The sequence below is a fragment of the Corvus cornix genome, chromosome 4A, assembly GCF_000738735.6.
Source record: "Corvus cornix cornix isolate S_Up_H32 chromosome 4A, ASM73873v5, whole genome shotgun sequence".
NCBI classification, from domain to species: domain Eukaryota; kingdom Metazoa; phylum Chordata; class Aves; order Passeriformes; family Corvidae; genus Corvus; species Corvus cornix.
In genome coordinates, this window is record NC_047058.1 from 5,944,962 (window position 1) to 5,964,190 (window position 19,229).

Sequence of the window (19,229 nt, forward strand, 5' to 3'; positions counted from 1 at the left end):
ACACAGATACTGTAGGTGTGCTGTGCTAGTCATTGCTGTTATTATAAATGACATTTCAGGAATTGAAAAAATTGTAGCTTGTCAGTTGAGACCTGTAATCGTTTTCCATTCAGTGAAAGGGTTGAACAGGGCTGCTGGTAAAAGGAGGAAAAATAGATTCCCTTCTCGCTAATCTCAGAAAGACACAAGTGGTCTAAATTAACAATTAGCTTAGACGTGGAGGGAGATTTGTAATAACTCAGCATTAGAATGAGAGTTAGTGTGTTCTGATGGGAATTTAATCACCCCAATCAGCCCCAGGCTGCCCGGGACACGGGGAGGGGAGCAGGAGTGATCCCTGCACTGTCTGAAAGGAGCCCAGCAAATCCTTGGTGCCACCTGCACTGGCCACTCGTTTAGCAGTGACCACACTGAGGGTTCAAGGGGCACGTGAAATACCACCTTAGGTGCACCTAAAGCAAGTAGAGGCCACGAGATAAATTGACTCCAGGAACAAAAGCTGTTTAATGTCCTGTGTAGCCCAAGAGGAGTTCCTGTGCCTGGTGCTGTTATTGCAGTCCTAAACAGAAAAGTCATTTTTATATAATCCCCTATGATGACTTTCAATTGCTCCCTCAAATGGAATAAATGAGAAGGATGGTTTAAACTTTCAGATGTTTAACTATGTCTTTCTACATACAACAACATGCTTGTTGCTGTCTGTGCATGAAAAGAGAACTTATGTTCATAATCTAAAGTACAAGTTACATTAGAACTCTTCAAAAATTTTAATACCCTTTCTAGATGATAGCCTATATTAGAAATAAATATTCAGGAATAATTCAGAGTACAAGCAGATAACTATGAGATAAGCAGTGAAGAAAGATAACGGACATGATTAATATTAAAGCTGTTGTAGTGGCCTACTGGGGAGGGGAAAAAAAAAAGTAATCAGTGTTAACCATAGACTTGAAACATCATCTTCAAAACCAGACAAAGAAACCTAAACCTCTGTTCCCAACAATATTAATAATTACCAAATATTACAATTTTCTGAGCAGGATCTCAGGCAGTCAAGTTAAGGAGAGCATCCCTTCTCTCCAAACTGCTGCAGCCCCAGCCCTGCTGTCAAAGCAAGTTGAAATCACACTGCCCACTTAGTCAGAAAATCAGAGCTCCCCTTCCTTCACATGAAGCACTTCATCCTCTGGTAAGCATTGCAAAAAGTCCAAAGCGCTGTAGGAAGAATGGCTGTGTAATAAAAGTGTAATTGAAATGGCTGCACTGCTGCCTCATTTCATTACTCACACTGGCCTCTGCTTGTTAAATTTTAAGATCTCTTGGGAAACCAGTGCATAATATAACAACACTCCAGAGTGTCAAAACAACCCCTGCTATGATTTATCTCATGCATGACATCAAGGATCTATTTTAAAGTAAAGATTTTACCAGTAAAACAAGACCTTAAACTTTTCCAGTTCCCTGAATTTAAAGAATGTAGACTAAAAAATCTGGGCAAATTTAAGGAATTTCTGCAGTTCCAGTTGTCTTTGCCTTCCTGAAACATTTTGAGTCTCCTTGCTCCTTTGCATCTCCAAAGTCATTATAAGAAGAAAATCTAATCTGGTTCTCCTGAACAATTAGTGTAAGAAAACAAAATTTCATCAAGGAGGCAACTAACAGAAGAAAAACAAACAAATACAAAATCCAATTACAAGCTTAGAAATTCTTTGTTTTAAAGTAATTTTAAAGTTCCATTCAACACACAGGGATTGCAAATACTGGTGGGTGACACACACCGACTTTTCAGGGAAGGATATCTGGATACCCAGCACACCCCTCCTGCCGTGGGTGCTCTCTTGGGCCACCTCCCAGCTGGCCTTTGTCCCACTTGGTGCTTTGAGGTCGCCTTTTGAACTACAGCTTTACTGGCCAGCTCTTCAATAAATGGGCTCTGGCAGGTAACAGAGGCAAAAGGTGCATTCCTGCACCTCCTTGCTAACTTCACCAGCAACTACAATTAAATTGGGAAGACCTTACACCCACAACTACCATCTGAAAAGTTCCTTCTGCCTCATGTTCCATTGCAGCAGGTAAGGTCACCACAGAGTATTTTGTGTTTTTGTTTCCAGGGACAACCACCCCATGCACAACAGCAGTGCCATTTCTTCATCTGGCCCTAATTTCCCCATAAAATCTGCCACGGCCATGGGATGTTACCTGTAGGAAACACACCATAAAAGTAATTTTCTCTGGGCTTAACTGGCAGTTTTATATTTTGTTCCTTCCACTCCACAGAGAAAGCCTTGACTCCCCTGCAGCCTTGACTAGGAGTCAGTAATAGGCCACATAACGCAATATAACTTTTTGCTCTCTATTCCAGTAGCTCACTGCTGCTCTGGAAGATTGATCATTTCCAGCGGGCTTTTATTCAGAGGCAATTTCTTCTTTGTGCCAGGAAACTGTGGCTAACTCTGAGGTAAACACCCTGCCAGAGGAACTTTCAGAAGAATACTAAAGTAATGATTTAAGCAAGTACGTTTTACACCCACCTGCCCTTGCCTTGTAGAAGGTGACCCAAAGATCAGAGCAGCCTTAGAAAGGACCCAGAGCAGTTTCCCTCCAGGATCACAGAGCTGCTCTTTTGTTCAGCACAGTCCTGCCACAAGAGCATGTGTCAAAGTCTCAGATGTGTCATGATACCCCCAACACTGCATCTCAGAGGAAAAACAGCAGAGGACACAAATTACAAGGGAGATTAAATCATTTTGAGAAACTCACCAACCATCAAGGTTAGACACATCAGGCTTTTGCTCTTTGTTTTTTCTGTTTCTCCCAGCTAGATCTAGTGAGTGAAGCCTTTAAGTGATGACTACTGCTCATCACCCAGCACCACTTGGTTTATTCTAACACAGACTGGTGTAAGAAATGCATTTCCTAGGCAATGACAAGAGGACAGCAGGCTGTCACAGGTAAATTTGGTAACCAGCTCCTTTTCATTCATCCATCCAATGCTGATCATCAGTCCTCAGCCCTTGGGAAGTGGCAGACCCACCAAATAACCCAGTCAGATCAATGCACAAGGAAACAGGCAATTGAAGCCCTGGGTCTCCATGCTGTTAACACACTCCTGCAGAACCCTCTTTTCTAGATAAATCTAAACAATTTAAACCTTACAGTCTGAAAGATATTGGGGAAATAGAAATCAATGGAAGCTTTGTTATTTTAAGAAAGCAATTCCAAGGAGTCTGATACATTGTCTCCTTAGGACTTCAGTTTGCATTTTTGTGCAATTGTGTGGCAAATCCTTTGGCTGTAGAAGAAAAACAAATAGAAAAGCTGTGTGGCCTTTGAATAAAAGAAAGAAATTAATCAGTTACCTGACTTCCACTTAGCATTAACATTATTGCTTGTTATTTAACTAAAAAAAAATTCAGCCTTTTATTGTTACAAAACCTCCACCCTTTCTGAACTCTGCAGGTCTGGCGGGGGCGTCGACTATAATGATCCAGATCTCAAGGTCAGAAATATAAAGAACTGAGTAAACCAGTAATTTCACACTGTGTAGCAGTCTCCGAGAATACTGGCCCCTGACATATCATGCCATGAAGAAAAACAACAAACTTTCATTTTTGATTTAAAGAGTCTATGTTTACTCAAAGGTGCTTTGCTATCCCCCAAAGTTTCAGAGCAGAATAACCAGTCTTTACCAGTTGTCAACATTTAATAGTCTACACCCCAATGATTGATTTTCTTCAATTGGCTTTTTTTTCCTCTCCAACTCATGTATTTAGCTTTTAGGTGCAGCAGGTTGACAAGGCATCTATCATGGCTAAACAGACTAATTCAGAAGCATTTGTTTTCTGCAGCCCTGTTTGTTTGGTCTTCTGCTGCATTCTTTGTTTTGTACATCCCCACGTACCAGCACAGGTTTGCCCTGTTTCTGCTACAATATCACAAAAACGCTGTTCTGTACTTCCCCTTCGTTCTGCACCTCTCTCCTGACCGTCCTGACCGCCACCCTTCCCTTCCGAGGGAGTTTGGTTTATTTGGAGAAGGAAGATCATTGAGGAAGAACCTGTATAAGTGTTTTGGTAGTTATTGAAACACATTGAAGATGTACCTGCCTCATCTCATTTTAAAAAAATATCATCTCTCAAGACATTACATAAATGGAATAAAAATTCTCCTGTCCAGAAAGCTGGAAAGTATAACAGGCACCTATTTAAATCATGCTGCCCAATAATTCTGATATCTGAGTGCAAGTGAAAAGCACTACATTAAATGTACAGTGTCAGGCACATCCCGAGGTTTCTAAAGAAAAGATATATCATTGGAAAAAATGGCAGCAACATCTGTTAAGGTCTTTCAGTGAAAACTTATCCCTGAAGACCTGAAGTATGCCTCCCAGAGGGATGAATTAATTCAGCAAAATATACAGCATGAGTTACCTGCAATCCCTTAAACTAGCACAGATGCCCCAGATGTCCCTCACAAAGCTAGGGACTAACTTAAAAATAATAAAAATAATAATTAAAAAAAATTAATAATTCTGGGGTGTATTCTGAGCTTCATCTCAGATTGCGGAGACATGGAATACGGAGTTAGAGCCTGCACAGGAACAGCGCAGAGGAGGCAGGAGGAGGGAAATCCTCCAACAGCAATCTTTATCCCTCAGGAAAACTGCACTAGACAATGTTTTTAAGATGTTTCTTAATAGTTAAGCCCCACCTCCTCTCTAGGAAGATAATTAAGTACTGTCTTTCATCTCACTGCTGTTTGGGGAGGGTAGGAGTGATACACTAATTCCTTGAGAACCAGCTGAGTTAAATCAGGCCTGTTTGCAAAAACTAAAATCTGCTAGAGCAAAAGCATCACTAATGGACTTCTAGCTGACAGAATAAATATCACTTGCAAGTAAACTAATATTTGAGGAATATGTGAGGAAAAGCTATTCTACATAAAGGAAAAGTCTCCTTCAATTACTGTCCATCTTGCAGATCCCCCAGGAAATTTCCCAGCTCCTTCTTTCAGCTCTCTCTAGGTGGTTCTAGCAGGTGGCTTTATTCCCAATAAATATTGTTTTATCGTCTAGCTGAAGATTTTTTTTCTTAATCTTCTAACTGAAGATTTTTTTTCCCCTCAATCAGGATGAGTGCTGTAAAAAACTCGATAGAGAAGTTGCCTGCACAGTGTTGGGCATTACAATGGCCAGCAAGAGAGATTCATTCCTTCGAAGGGGAAAGCAGCATTTTTCCATTAAGTGAACTCTTGTCTAATACAGCAGCATATCTCTGCTGCTTAGAGTCTACACAACCCTTGCTATCCATGTTTCCAACCGAGTTGTTTACTTTCTCTCAAATCCTCAGCTTGGCAGAGCTTGTGAACAGCCTGCCACGCTGCTGAGCACAGTGCCACAAATATGAAAGAAAGAAGCAATTCTGAAGGAAGCACATCTGAAAGGAGGAAGATAAAATAGCGATGGCACGATTATTTTTATTTTATCAAGTTGCTGTAAAACTGCCAAGCCCAGTAGCTGAGCATTTTAGCTGTGTTCTGAAAAAAGAAATCCAGCAAACTCTCCCTCTCTCACTGCTTCTCTTTACAATTAAAAAAAAAAAAAAAAAGTTCAGATGTTTCCAAATCACAACACTTGTAAATCCTGAAATAGAAAGAATGAAAAAGATCATAAAGCGTCCTTGTTTTAACCTAAATAGATGAAAATCTGTGTGCTGGGCAGAGATATGAAAGCAGATAAAGAAAAAAATAATTAGAATTCAAAAGAACCAAGAGCCTTGTTCTCACTGAGACCCGAGTGCCTCGTCCCACCATCTCCTGGGCAGGCTGCTCAACAGGGAAATCAAATCAGCACATATAAAGTGTAAGAATCCACTGTGGATCTTGGACTTGGTGAGCACAGAGATTTCTCCAACCTAACTAATTCTGCAAAATGATCCTTAATATCCAAAAATCAAACTTGGAAGGAGAAAATTTTAACATGTACATGACAGAGGAACACTGCAAAGATCAGGTTTTCTTACAGGGAAATAACTTTAGGAATTCAGAGTGTAAAAATGTAAGTATGAAATATTATCAGATAAACAACCCAGTGTTAGAAATGTCCCCATATTGCAAATACTTTGGTAACTTATAATTAATTAATTTGGTAATAGTACTTCAGATTAGGACGACAGTGCCCCGAAAACCTTTAACTGTAAAAAACCACAAGCACCTAGAACTAATCTTGTCCATGGCAATAACTGACTGTGGGCACCCTGGCAGAGGAAGTTTCCACAAATGGTGGAAACTTGAGTATTTAATGTGAATCTTTGCTGAAGAGTGAAGAGGAATTTAGAATAAAATCCTGAGGGAGAACAGCAGCACGAAGAGAGGGCATGACAAATAAAACAAAGTGCAATTTCTGCCTCAGTTCATAGTTTACACCAGCTGTACTGCAGATATATAGTGAAATTCAGGGCATTACAAAGTACTGTGGAAATGTATGGATTTACAAACAAAGCAGTGGAATATGCATCTTTTCAGGGATGATGAATTCTCCTACGAACACCAACCGCTGTCAGAGTGTTTGCAACATTAATTCTTTTCTGAGTCTGGGAAACTTCCAGTATCTGTTAGAGTTAGAAAAACAGCACAATGCACAAGAATTAACTGCGGTATTTGGGAAAGCACAAAGGCATTGCAAAACTAAGCCAAAATGGAAAGTCTTGGTGATCACTTTCCAAACTGCAGGTGTTGATCTGCAGCACCAACATCTACTCTCTGGAGCCTGGCACTCTTTCCTAATGGTGTTTTCACTAATTCAACTTAATAAACAACTCAATTAGAACCAGTTTTCAAAATTCCAGCAAAACCCAGTTTGAATTCCTAGCAGCATGGAAGAATGCTGTAGGAGCCTTCCAAATCAATAAGTTCATCCATAGAAAGAATGATATAAACTCCCTTCCATCTTCAAGGCAGAGTTAGCTGCCAAACGAAAATATTTCATTTTCTAAGAAAAGACAAATAGTGTATCATAAAAACCTATTTTAAGCACATTTTGAGTTAGCACACAGATTCTGCTGTTCATCTGTGTCCTTCAGTTCCAAGCAGGCAGAATGCAGGCTGGACACGCCATTTCAGTGGCAATTGAGTCCAGGCCATCATTTTTTTGAGACTCCCTGTAATTTGTCTCCAAATGTGACACAAACTTGTGCTGTTGGACAGTGACAGAGGCAAGCTCAGTCAGAGGGACAGAAACAGCTTCAACTCCTGTGGCCTGAAAATCAGTAATGGCTCCTGCTTTGCAGAAATAGGGGACAACAGGAAGTTGAAATGGGACAACACAAAAAAATAAAAAGAGATCTGGAGGAAGATCTCATTTGTTGAAGTAGTTACAAGAAGGCATGTCTGCGTCCCCACACATTGCACAGACACTTGGATGCAGACCAGGGGACACAGGCAGGGGAGCCTTGTGGCCAGGCTGGACTCTGACATTCCCAGCTCAGCATCTCAATTTGAATCAAAAGCTGTCAGAATAGGCAAAGTCTCCACAGCACTTTTTATTTTTCACTACTTCTCCATTTTGAAATCCCTTTTAGGCAAGAAAACCAATAAAATCTTAGCAAGAAGCCCCGTGCAGCTTTACTGCCCAGTGAACTCATGAGGCACGGCCTGAGGAGTAAGAAATGTCCATTTTACAGGGCAGTGCTGCCCTGGGCTATAAGGACTCGACACAGATACCCTGAGTGGCACAGCAGCCACTGCACCCTCTGAGAGGGTTCCTGTCTCCTTGCAGAAACAAAAACACACTGCAAATGCGCACTCTGATAATCTCCCCTCATATGCCTCGTTATTTATTGGATTCTTTCTCAAAGGCAGATGGAGAGAGCAGGGGTGTTAATCTCATTTGGGATTGAATGAGTCCATAATACCCATTACCATATAGGCATTGGGGCACTGAGTTGGAGCATATCTGCTTTATATGCAACAATTTTCAGCCAAAAAGCTAATCAGACCATAAAATATCCTTCAAGAAAAACAACTGATTTTGCAGATGAGGAGCTGCCTGAGAGGGCGAGCGAGCTGGCGACCCAGAGCCACCATCTCCACTACAGACAAAGAACAATAATCATATAACTTAATGGACTGGTGAAATCCCACAGTTCAGTTAACTAAACTCAGTCAAAATCTCTTTTCGGCACCGAAGATGTACGAGAGAGTTTGGGTGTGCACTGGGAGCCCTGATGGCATTGGTGAATAATTTGTCCCCCAGCACTGGGTTTTGGCCTTCATCCTTTGTGACCAATAGTAAAATATTCAGTGTTACAGAATCACAGCTGTGGAGAACCTCTGCAGGTGAAGACCTCACACAATGAACTGAGTGCCTACTCCTGCAGACAAGACTTTATGGCTGTGGTTGCTACCCAGAAAGAAAAAAAACTGTGTTGCTAATTCACCAGGAATTAAGACATAATGTTCTTACTAAACACTGGAAAAGTTTACACTAAAAAAAAAAAAAAAAAAAAGCAATCAACCAAACAAAAACACCACCACCAATAAAAGATGGTTACAAGTTTCCTAAAAACAGTGCGGGAAAGAAAACCTCAGGAGACCAACTGAGAGTTGAAAGCCCAAAGCTTCCAGAAGCTTTCCCTGAAACACTCTCCATGCAAAGGTCCACACAGGAGCCAATACCATTTTTAAGATTTAAAACACAACACCAGAGAGATTTTATGTTCATGCTTTGCAAAGGCTTTTCGGGCTGTTCCTCTCACTCCCAGATGCATAAATCCCTACACTGGTGGGGCAGTGAAGAGGGTGGATCTGCTCCTGAGCACGGCCCCTGCCTCCCTTTGCAGCTAACTGCCAGTGACAGCCAAGTGGACACTGGAAAATGGACACCTCAATGAATCACAGCTCATTTATGTTTTCCATTTCAAGATTTATGCATGTTGAGCACAGCTCAGAGCAAGGAAGTTACAGTCCAATGCAACTTAATGATTTTGATACTCGGAGCTTTCTCCTAAATAATGAGGATGTCTCTGCTCCCTCGCCAAAAGGGGGTGATGGCAGAGAAATGCTGTGGGGAGGAAAGTCATTCCAAGCGTCCCCATGGAAAACTGAGCACCTCACAGATCTTATCTACATTTTCTGAAAGCAGGCCCGTGTGATTTACTCAGACACTGACAGAGCTCCGTGCATCTCCCAGGATGAAGGAGTAGCTGTCTACCTGCCCTTTTTAAACAATGTCATTGGATGTTTCACTGCTGAATGCCCATCTCCTCCAACTCAGCGTGAGGAAAAGGAGGATAAATCCCCTGGCCTGCTCTGAGCAGCACAGCTCCCTCCTGCAGCCCCAGCCTGATACACACTGACAGGAGCTTTCTGGGGTTACCTGTTTTCATGCACACTGGGCTGAGTGTCCAAGGGCTGCTCTACACCTGAGCTCCCTGCTCCTCCTACCAATTCTTTCCTCTTTACACTGCTGTTCGAGTCTGTAACAGCAACACTGACATGTCAGAAGCAAGAGGAAAGAAAAGATTTAACAGTGTGAGCCAAAGGAATTAGGCAGACAACACTGCTGTCACCGAGCACAAAAAAGAAAAAGACATTCTACAAGGGGAATGACTTAGAAACCATTTAAATATTTCAAGGTAGTGAGGACCTGAAGCCTTTGCTGTGGGCTAATTTTCCATTGAGCAGTTTTGACGTCTGGGCTGTGGGAGCACACGGAGCAGTCTGACAGAGATGAGCACACCGAGCTCCTGTCGCCGGAGATGCGGCCCCTGGAGCGCCGGCTGCTGCTGGACCCAGCACTCCACGGGGACTGTCTGGGGAGGCCTGGCTGCTGTTAATTAACTCGTGAGAGAACTCTATATTGGCTCAAATTGAGTGGGTTTTTATCATAGAATCACAGGCCGGTCTGCAAAACAGACAGATAAACTTAAATGAAATGGGAATTCTTTTCTGCTTTTGTAATCGTCTCCCCTGCTGAAATCAATAGCAAATTCAGTGCTCACAGCTCTGAGAGCCTGCTTCTTTTTGTCCTTATTTTCTCTGAGTGACTTTTCAGCTACATCAGCGACTAACCTCCAGTGTCCGCGCACTATGGCAAAACCGGATCTTTACAAAAATATACAATTTTTTTTTTCAAGTCTGTCTGAAATCCTACTAGATTAATAAAAATAGAGTTCTTCCAGTCGGCCAGGTAATCTCAGCAACCCTACTCCACTGCAAAGTCTTGATTCAATTAGAATTAAGATTTTATTTGCAAACATCTTGTAATTACTTTTTTTATTTTACAGTTGAATACTCCCAGTGGCCTACTACAGGCTGATATACTGGTTTATATGTGGCGAGTTGGTGGTGTTCTATTCCATATTAATGGCAATCAGGGAAAACTATCAATAGGCAAGAAATTGTTAGTACCCCTTTCCACTGAGTTACCTTCCAGCCCTGTACCCTGATTTCTGGATACATTATTTGTTCAGGAGATCAGGAATAATTAGTGTGGGGTTTTTTCTCTTAAGTTTCTTAATAAAATGTTGTTTCATAGCTGCAGATACTCAGATCAGGCCAAACCAACCGTCTGCTTTCAGTTGGCTTCAAGCTTGTTGGGCCTCCCTTTGAAGAGATAAAGTAGCAGGTTTTAAGACTGGAGTGCTCAAAACAGTTCAGATATTTATTCAGATGATTCTAATTGCATTTAGAATCCTCACACCTTCTACTCTGATATATATTAGTACTGGGTGGTTTTTTTGTTTGTTTGTTTGGGGTTTTTTTGTTGTTGTAGTTGTTAGTTTTTTTGGTTTTGTTTGTTTGTTTGTTTTTAATTTACCCAGTCTTTTGTGTTAGCACTCAGGATTACAATTGAAGTTCCATAAAATAAGAAATATATTCAAGGAATAATAAGAAATATATTCAAGGAATGTTTGAATTTACTAAGGCACCAAATAAAATGGGAATATTTTGAGTACAAAGACTCTAAATACTGAATATAACCTGGGTGTGAATAAACTGTAAAAATCTGTTTAGGTGGCTAGTTTGTGTTGAAGACACCAAACCAGGAATAAAGCTTTGTTTTCATTCTGACTTTGCTTTTGAGCCCTAAAGGCTCAAGCTGTGACCTAAGAAAACAGAGCACACCAGGACTCCATGAAAAATAATTCAATACCCATGAACTGTAGGGACAAAATACACACAGAATTCTTATTAATTGCTTCTCTTTAAATAGTTAATCACAGTTGCTAATATTTATTCCTAATTTAAAACACTTTTTTTATAATTAAAAAAAAAACCACCAAAAAACAACCTATTTTAATCTTGAGTGTTTTTAAAGCCAAGATCAAACCACGAGCCATACTGCAATATATCTCACTTGTCAATGAAATGAGTGCCTAAATAAGTACCTTCAAGCATATGTATCAGAAGCAGAGTAGCAAATGTGGTTGGATTATATTTATTTACTTATATTTATTATTGGCAGCTTTTTGCCTGTGAGCAGGAGGTGGACTCACTCCAACCCTTCCCAGCACGGTGGGTGAGGGGAACAAGGTGAATTGCCAACTCCCCTAATAAGACATCTCTGTCAGAGGGTGCTTGGAGACTTTTCTCTCCAGAAATACTCAGGGGAAAGCCTGGCTGCAGATTAGGGTTCGAAACCATGAAAAGAACAAAAAGTGCTGCATATGGCTCTGCCTGCATTGCCGGGCATTTGGAGGGAACGAGAATTACATGACTTGATTTACTTTACAAAAACTGATTAGTAAAACCCCCTGTGGATTTCTTAACTATACTGTGGAGGGATATAAGATTAGTGTAGCAATTCCCATCATCAAACGTATTTACTGCTAAAATATTGGATTAGTGATGTTGTTATCCACTGTTCCAAGATTATAAAGTGATTCTTTAAAATTGAGCAAAAAAAAAAAAAAAACACCCTACGCTCTATCATTTGTAATTAGATTTGAGTCTGAGTGGTTTTGCCTTTCCAGAAAAAGTAATTTTGCTTTAAAAAAACCAAAATGGACTGTGCTCTGCACACAAATAAAGAGAAAGTAAAACTTCAGATTTGGAAGAATCCTCTTCTGCTTTTGAGAGACAAATGGTTGCATTTTGTCTGTATCTTCCTGCTCCTGGTTGTGATGCTCGGTGCTGTGGAATGCCCCACCTTTACACCAGCTGGTAATAAAGCCCTGTTGGTGTGAGATATGGCTTATTGTAACACACATGAGTGTGCAAATCATCATCCTCAGACACTCAACCCTCCCGGAGAACTTTGAGGAGAAGGTAATCATTGTCTCAGTTTCCACTGACAGCGTGAACTGTGAAGGAGGAAGAGCATGAGGAGAGGGGATAAATTAATGTGTTCATTAAAGTAATTATGCTACATTTGGGCCAGGCAGATTAATGCAGCTGTATCCTGGCTTTTTAGCCATTATCTTCAGTGACTAAAAGCACTTGGAGTTCTTACAATTAATAAACAAATAAAAAGCTACAGGACTAACACCACCTTCTCACATTTTATCCTGTTGAACACCTCTAGGAACCACTTGTATGAAGTGTTTCAGGGAGACACATAATAGACAGGAATGTAGGAGTCACCGAAAGAAAAATCAAATCGGAAATATTCTGCAACTGCAGAGTGGGAGTTTTGTTGTACCTGTCATGCTGGCAAATTTGCCACTACTGCAGTTTAAACTTAATCCTTTTCTTATTGTGGTAAATCCCTATTGTCTCTTTCTAGATTCATCTTCCCAGCAATGATAGAATCAGAGTTTTTAAGGTGGGAGAAGCCCTCTAAGATCGTTGTGCCCAACCATTGACCCGGCACTGCTGTGGTCACCACTGAACCGTGTCCCCAGGTGCCACATCCACACACCTTTCAAACACCTCCAGACATGGTGATTCCACCATCTCCCTGCGCAGCCTAATCCCAGTGTTTTCAGTGAAGAAGTATTTCCTGTCATCTCATCTAAACCTTGGCAAACCTTTAGGCCATTTCCTCTCATCAGTCAGTTGTTACCTGGGAGAAGAAAACAACCCCCTCCTCACCAGAGTCTGGGAGAAACAATTTGTTTCTGATTCAGAATCATGGCAGTCAATATTATTTCGTGCCACTGCCACACAAAATTCAGCATCAGCAACATCAAAAATTTAAACAATCACAGATGACTTTGATTTTAAATTGTCCTGTTTATAATGGACTGTAAATATACAGACTATAAATACATAATCTTAACCGCAGTAGCTCTGAGCAGCCTTGACAGGGTTTATCAGCTAAATGTTTAATCAGGCAAAGCAGCAAAAAACATAACCACAGGAATACATGGTATTTAGCATTTAAATAAAGCTTGTAAACCAATGACAAGTCTATTTGGGCAACTACTCCCACACATGTTCCTTATCTGCAAAGGTCTTGTCCCAAATTTATTGGAACGAGTCTCTCATACTTTATTTTCCAGGCAGTAACATCAGTTTCCATTCACTGAGTTAACAGGAAAAGATGCAGAAAACTACAAGTTAAAAGGCACGGCCATGAAAAAAGAATTCCCACAATGTCAATGCCACACTGCTCTGTGAACTTATTAAACAACAGCCAAAAACCCCTAAAAACCAAAACTGTAAAATCAAGAACAAAAACACCACCACACAGAAGAATGAGCCTGACAAAGTGCTACAGCTCTTCTTTTTTTATCTAATTGTGACCTGGCTGCTTCCAAGATCAAACCTTGAGCAAAGAAGGCAAGTGAGAGCCATGGCAGCACAAATGCCTCCCTCCCTGGGCACACAGAGCTCCACTCCTTGTTTCCCCAGACTGTAACCTCTGTGTGAAATTGCCCTGCTGCTAATGGGTACCAGCTTCTCCCCTCCTGATATCGGGGCCAGATGTGGTTCTTTCTGCTCCACTGCCCGCTTGGCCCTGCACGCCAGCCGTGCTCTCGGCTGTTTCACTCCCTCTCTGCTGACAGAGCACATCCCACAGCAGCTCTCAGCACTGAGCAGCTCTGAGCAGCCCAAGCACACACAATGATTTTTTTATTGTTATTATTAAGTAGACAGAAGCAGTGAGCCTCTCCCTTGTGTGCGGGATTCAAAAAACTTTCAGGGAGATAACACCTTTTTGTACAGAGGAATTGGCTTTACTCGTGGCTCATTCCAGCAGCTTTTAAATACATTTCTCCTCCTTTTAGAGCTGGGAACCATTTGCTTTATGAGCACCATTTGGATCATTTGCCTGTTACTCATAAAACAGACAAAGCTTTTATCCATGCCATGAATTTTTACTCACTTTATACAAAATACCTAAGGAGGGATTTGCAGTGGCCAGAATTACATCGATGAAAGAATTAACAACTAATTTAATTTTCTGCTACAATAATGGTTCCAGCAGTTTTTGATTTTGTTGATTACATTTCTCTTCTCCAAGAAATAAAAAAAACCATATTAGTAGTAGCTTCTTTGTATGTATTTGTTTGTAAAACCAGACTTTGTAAAAATTGAAAATAAAAAGGAATGACAAAAATATTTTATGAATTTGAATCTTTGTGGTTATTAAGTAAAGCTGTGGCAAATGCAGCCTTCAGAAGCAATCAAACACCACGGTGATGGTCTGAATGCTCAGCAAGAACGATGGTTCCCGTCAGCACTGGGACAGTGCAACAGAATATTTCTTTGACAGGACTGCTGGCAACAGTCACACAAACCACCAAGGAAAAGTGCCTGCAAAATTCACCTCTGTCACCCATGTTGTTCATGCACCAGTGCCCCACTAAGTGACAGTCACAGGATCAAACTGCTTCAACAATTCCTCTCTCAACTCGGAAGCCAAAATTCTCTCTCCTATGCCAAAAACCCAAAACCCAGCCCCAGCTCCAAGCTCCTGCTCACACTGTAGGTGAGGAAACAGGAGGAGCCCATCAGCCCTCCCTCAATGCTCCATCAGCTGTACAGGAACTGCTGGAACCAGACACTTCCCTTCAGTTTGTTCCTGCACATGAAGAGTTAATGTCTGCTGTTGACTGAGGACCACAACAAGCCCCTGCAGGACTGCACATAAACATCATTGATTGTGGACACAGATCGATGAGGCTTAACTATGGTGATTAGCAGCTGCCTGGATGGAGGATTTGGGAGGTTTGGCCATGCAGGGGCTGGAGACAGGACACACACACTGCACCTGGGAGCCTCTTATCTGGGAAAGAGGGAAAATCCTGTGCTTTGGAGAGCAGCAGCTGGGGGACTTCCCTGCAACACCAGGCTTGCAGATTTGCAGATAGCCATCTCCTCTCTGCATGCACAAATATAAACACCACATATCTGTGACTGCAGGGAGGAATTTATCAGTTGAGAGCTTGTATATTTTAATCAGCTCTATAGATTGGCCCATGGAAGCCTACACATTGCACCTTATAAAGGAAATTGCACTCAGGCATGAGCAGAGCTAGCAGGAACAGAGGTGTGAGGTTTTTTTCGTTTCTACTTCTAAATTCCTATGCTTATTTGCCACAAGCTTCAGGAGTAAAGAGGCTTCTAGAACAAACCCAACTTCTAGGATTTCATATTTGCCTGCTTCTTTTGTTCCCTCACATCACCTCTGAAGCCACATATTCCACGTGCAGTACACTACCCTAATACACAGGGAATAAACAGCAAAAATGGCTCTGAACTCCTGCACATAAAACATTTATAATGAACAATTTGCTCAACTAACTACAAAGGCCAAAACATTCAAACCCACCCTGTGTTAAGAAAGATTTCATACTAATATCCACATTTCTATATCCCTTCTTGCAAGATTAGTTATTGCTTCATTCTTAACCGGTTAAGTCCTCATGAAGCAAAAGGTTGATCTCTCAAACCTTCCTCTCAAAACAACAAACTTCCACCACTTCCTTTCTACACCAGTTTATTGTTGCTCCCAGTTTATTGACACACCAATAAAACCACCAAAGTAGTTCTGTTCTGTTGAGTTCTGCAAAGTTTTTAAGCCCATATGAAGTACAAGCTGAAGGCAAGATAATGCCAGCATTTCTCCCTTAAAAAGAAGCTCAGACTTCAACTGAAGGGGCACCACCAATAGTCTGGGCAGCCAAAAACCCGAACAAATCATTTGGACATAAATAGAAGAACCACAGCTGCAGCATTTCTTTGCAGGTTATTTCCATGAATACTTACAGAAACCACCATTACAGAAAACAAGTTACCAGAAAAGTTGTTCCAGCCTACCTGTGGCTGAGTCCAGGGCTCCAAGGATGTTTCTTTCAAAGGAGTTTGTGGCCTTCCCACTTCCTTTGTGTGCTTTTAGGAGAGAAAATACATGTCAATGATTATGTTAGCATTCAGCATTAATTTCCTTTAAGGGAATTAAACAGGTACAAAATCCATACAATAATGTATCAATGTGTCAGGACTGCACACATTTGGAGTAGGTTTTAGGGAACTTTTTTTTTTTTCAGCTAAGTAACTTATATAGAGTTGCTCTATCTTTCAAGGTGTGGGCATACACACCTTCATCTGTGTGTCCAGATAAAAAGTTCAGACAAAAATATGAAATTATTTGCCTCCAAAGTAGAGCTCAGCAGCAGAAATTCAGAGGGAACTCAGCTCTGGTTTCTCTGTCGTTTCCTGCCCAGGCTGTGTTATGCTCACTGTAACTTAAATGGATGAATCAAAAGGAATTTTATGGAAAACTCTTTTAAAGGCTGCTTCATTTGGTTGTGGAGCCATGTTTTCAGACGAAAGCCCTTGTCTTTCCTTAATGTTCTTCAGAGCTGGAGCCAGGAGACAGAGCAGTTAAAGGCTTTCTGTCTCCTTGACTTCCCACTACTTACAATGTTTTAAGAACGACCACCCCAAATGAAAAATCCACATAATCAAATAGATTAATGTGGTCTTCAAAGAAGAAGACTTCTGATCCTTCACACTTTGTTTTTTAACAATATCAAAACACCCTGCAATTACTTGTTAACGACTGTAATCACCCTGCTTCAATCATAAATGTGTAAGATATTTGGTCACTGGGATTGAGCATTGAATAGGATGGTGGCTCCTTTTAATTTTCTCCACATGTGTTTCCAGTGAGGGAACTTTACACATTGCTGTAAAGGATACAAGTCTCATATTTCCTTTGTCCCTAAATTTTTGTTCTGTCGTAAAACAGAAACAGTAGCGTTCACAAGAGTAAAAAAAAAAAAAAAAAAAAAATTATTCCTCTGCTGAAATACTTTTTAAGTAGTACCAGGATTCTCCTCCTCCTGAAATACATCCCTAATATCCTACCCTTTGAACACTGCCTTTGACAATGTCTAATACAAATATCATATTATCCAGGTCTCACATCAGAGTGATCTAAATGTCCATGGAGACTTCAAGGATTGATAAAGAAAAGGAGAGAGATGCCATTGGACTTTCTGTCACTCACAACAAACTACAGCTGCTTAAAAGGAAGCATTGTTTTTTTAATACAGAATTTGTGGGCAATTTCAGTTTGCATGGAGCATTCACAGGGCTTCTTTCAAAAAAAAAAAAAAAAAACCCTTATTAAATGGCAGTTGTGTTTTGACAGGTTGGATTGCCTGTAATAATAGGTTACAGGCAACAATTTTTACCATTTTTTGTTATCTTATTTTTTGGGGTAGCAATGGAATATGATTCATTCTTGAAATAGAACAATAAGTGTATTTCAAAAGAAAGAAGAAATAACCACAGATTTAGTGAATGCTAAACAGAGTTAAAATAAATGCATCTGGAAAGGGAAGGTTGTGTTTTTCATGTGTTCAAAAGCAAATGCTTTCTACCTTATAATCTTGCTTTAATCATCAGCCGTCAAAAGGACCCAAACACACAATGAAAATTATTAAACATATCAATTGTGGTGCTAAGATACCATAATAATTCCACATGGGATAGCCTGCCAGGAACTGACATTAAAAATCACGCTATTTCTTGAGAAATAGTTTTTCTTGGCATTTCACACCAGTTTTTTTATACAACATTTGTCCACTCAGAGAGCCAAGAGAAAAATGAATAAACAAGTGTATGATTATATGAAGAAAACAGAGGCAAAAGTACACTTAGGTGCAACAACACAAAAGTGTTTGAGTAACACTGGAAACCACATTCCAACTCTCAGATACGGCTTAATGAAGCCCCAAAGAACTTAATGATGAATTTTCTTTAGCCTCCTTTACTTCCTGAAATTCCCCCTACCTTGCACCTAAAGAGACCCTTTCACCCCACTCTGAAGATAAACATCAGGAAACGGGGACAACACACAGGAAGAGTGGAAAGAAGCAGACTGCAGGGTAGCTGCTGGTCAGTCAGCAGGCTGCTCCTGGAGCACAGGGAAGGAGGACAAAAGCAAGCAGTAGCTCCTTCATCCCTACAGACTTTCCTCACATGGGAAACATCTCTGTGGCTCTCACTCCAGCTGTGCACTGCTGTTTCAGAACTCCAGAAATGAAAGGCCCTACACGCAGATCTGCTTTGCCACGGAGAACCCGGGAGGGTATTTGTATGATCCCTTTCCAGCATGGACAAATACCTTCTACACGAGCTGTGAACCCACAGAGGACAGCTGACACCGACCCAGTGCCTGCACCAGTGACAAGAGGCAAATCCTCTGCAGCTCCAGCGTGGCAGCTGCACCTCTCCACGTGTGAAACCTGCTCTGAGCTACCTGCTACTACAGCAGCTGCACCTGGAGTACAGAGAGAGAGAGCTCCTTACTCAGCCCTCGCTGAGATACACACACACTGCTAATGGATCACACCAGCAGCACTTATCCACAAGTTCTCTTTTCTCTGCTATAAAGAAGGATGTAGTAATGAGAGAATCATCCCAGGAGCTTCTTCCTTCCAGCACGGATAAAGAAGCTCTTACTAAAACTGGGAAGTCTCTGGAAGCCTTTATCCCCTCATTTTGCTTGGGGCATCTTCCTGCAGCCTTCTGCAGCTTCCCCAGTTCCTCTGATGGAACAATAGACTGCACCCACAGTCTTTTTGTTTATGTTCCCTCCACTTCTTCAATTTGACATTTAAGTTTCACACATAGAAGAAAACTGTGCTCATAATGAGATAAAGATGGAATGATTTCAACCTGGATATTACATTATGGTTCCAGCAGTGCCATTAGAGCTCCCTCAGCCCTTGTACACGCAACCAATTACAATTTCTCCAGCAGGCAGGCCTGACTGGTGGAATAAATGAGGTTCTTTCCGTGTCTGACGAGCCACCTGTCACTGCTGTAAC

At 41.1% G+C, this 19,229-nt stretch overlaps 1 protein-coding gene across 2 annotated transcripts in view; it reads right to left on the minus strand.

Moving 5' to 3' along the window:
- The window catches only part of PCDH11X (protocadherin 11 X-linked), a 438,889-nt gene that overhangs the window by 221,758 nt on the left and 197,902 nt on the right, over positions 1-19,229 (minus strand). For both annotated transcript variants that reach the window (XM_010402754.3, XM_010402753.3), the window contains one exon: positions 16,207-16,278. In XM_010402754.3, the coding sequence (XP_010401056.1) occupies positions 16,207-16,278 (72 nt within the window). The remainder of the gene's footprint in view (positions 1-16,206; positions 16,279-19,229) is intronic.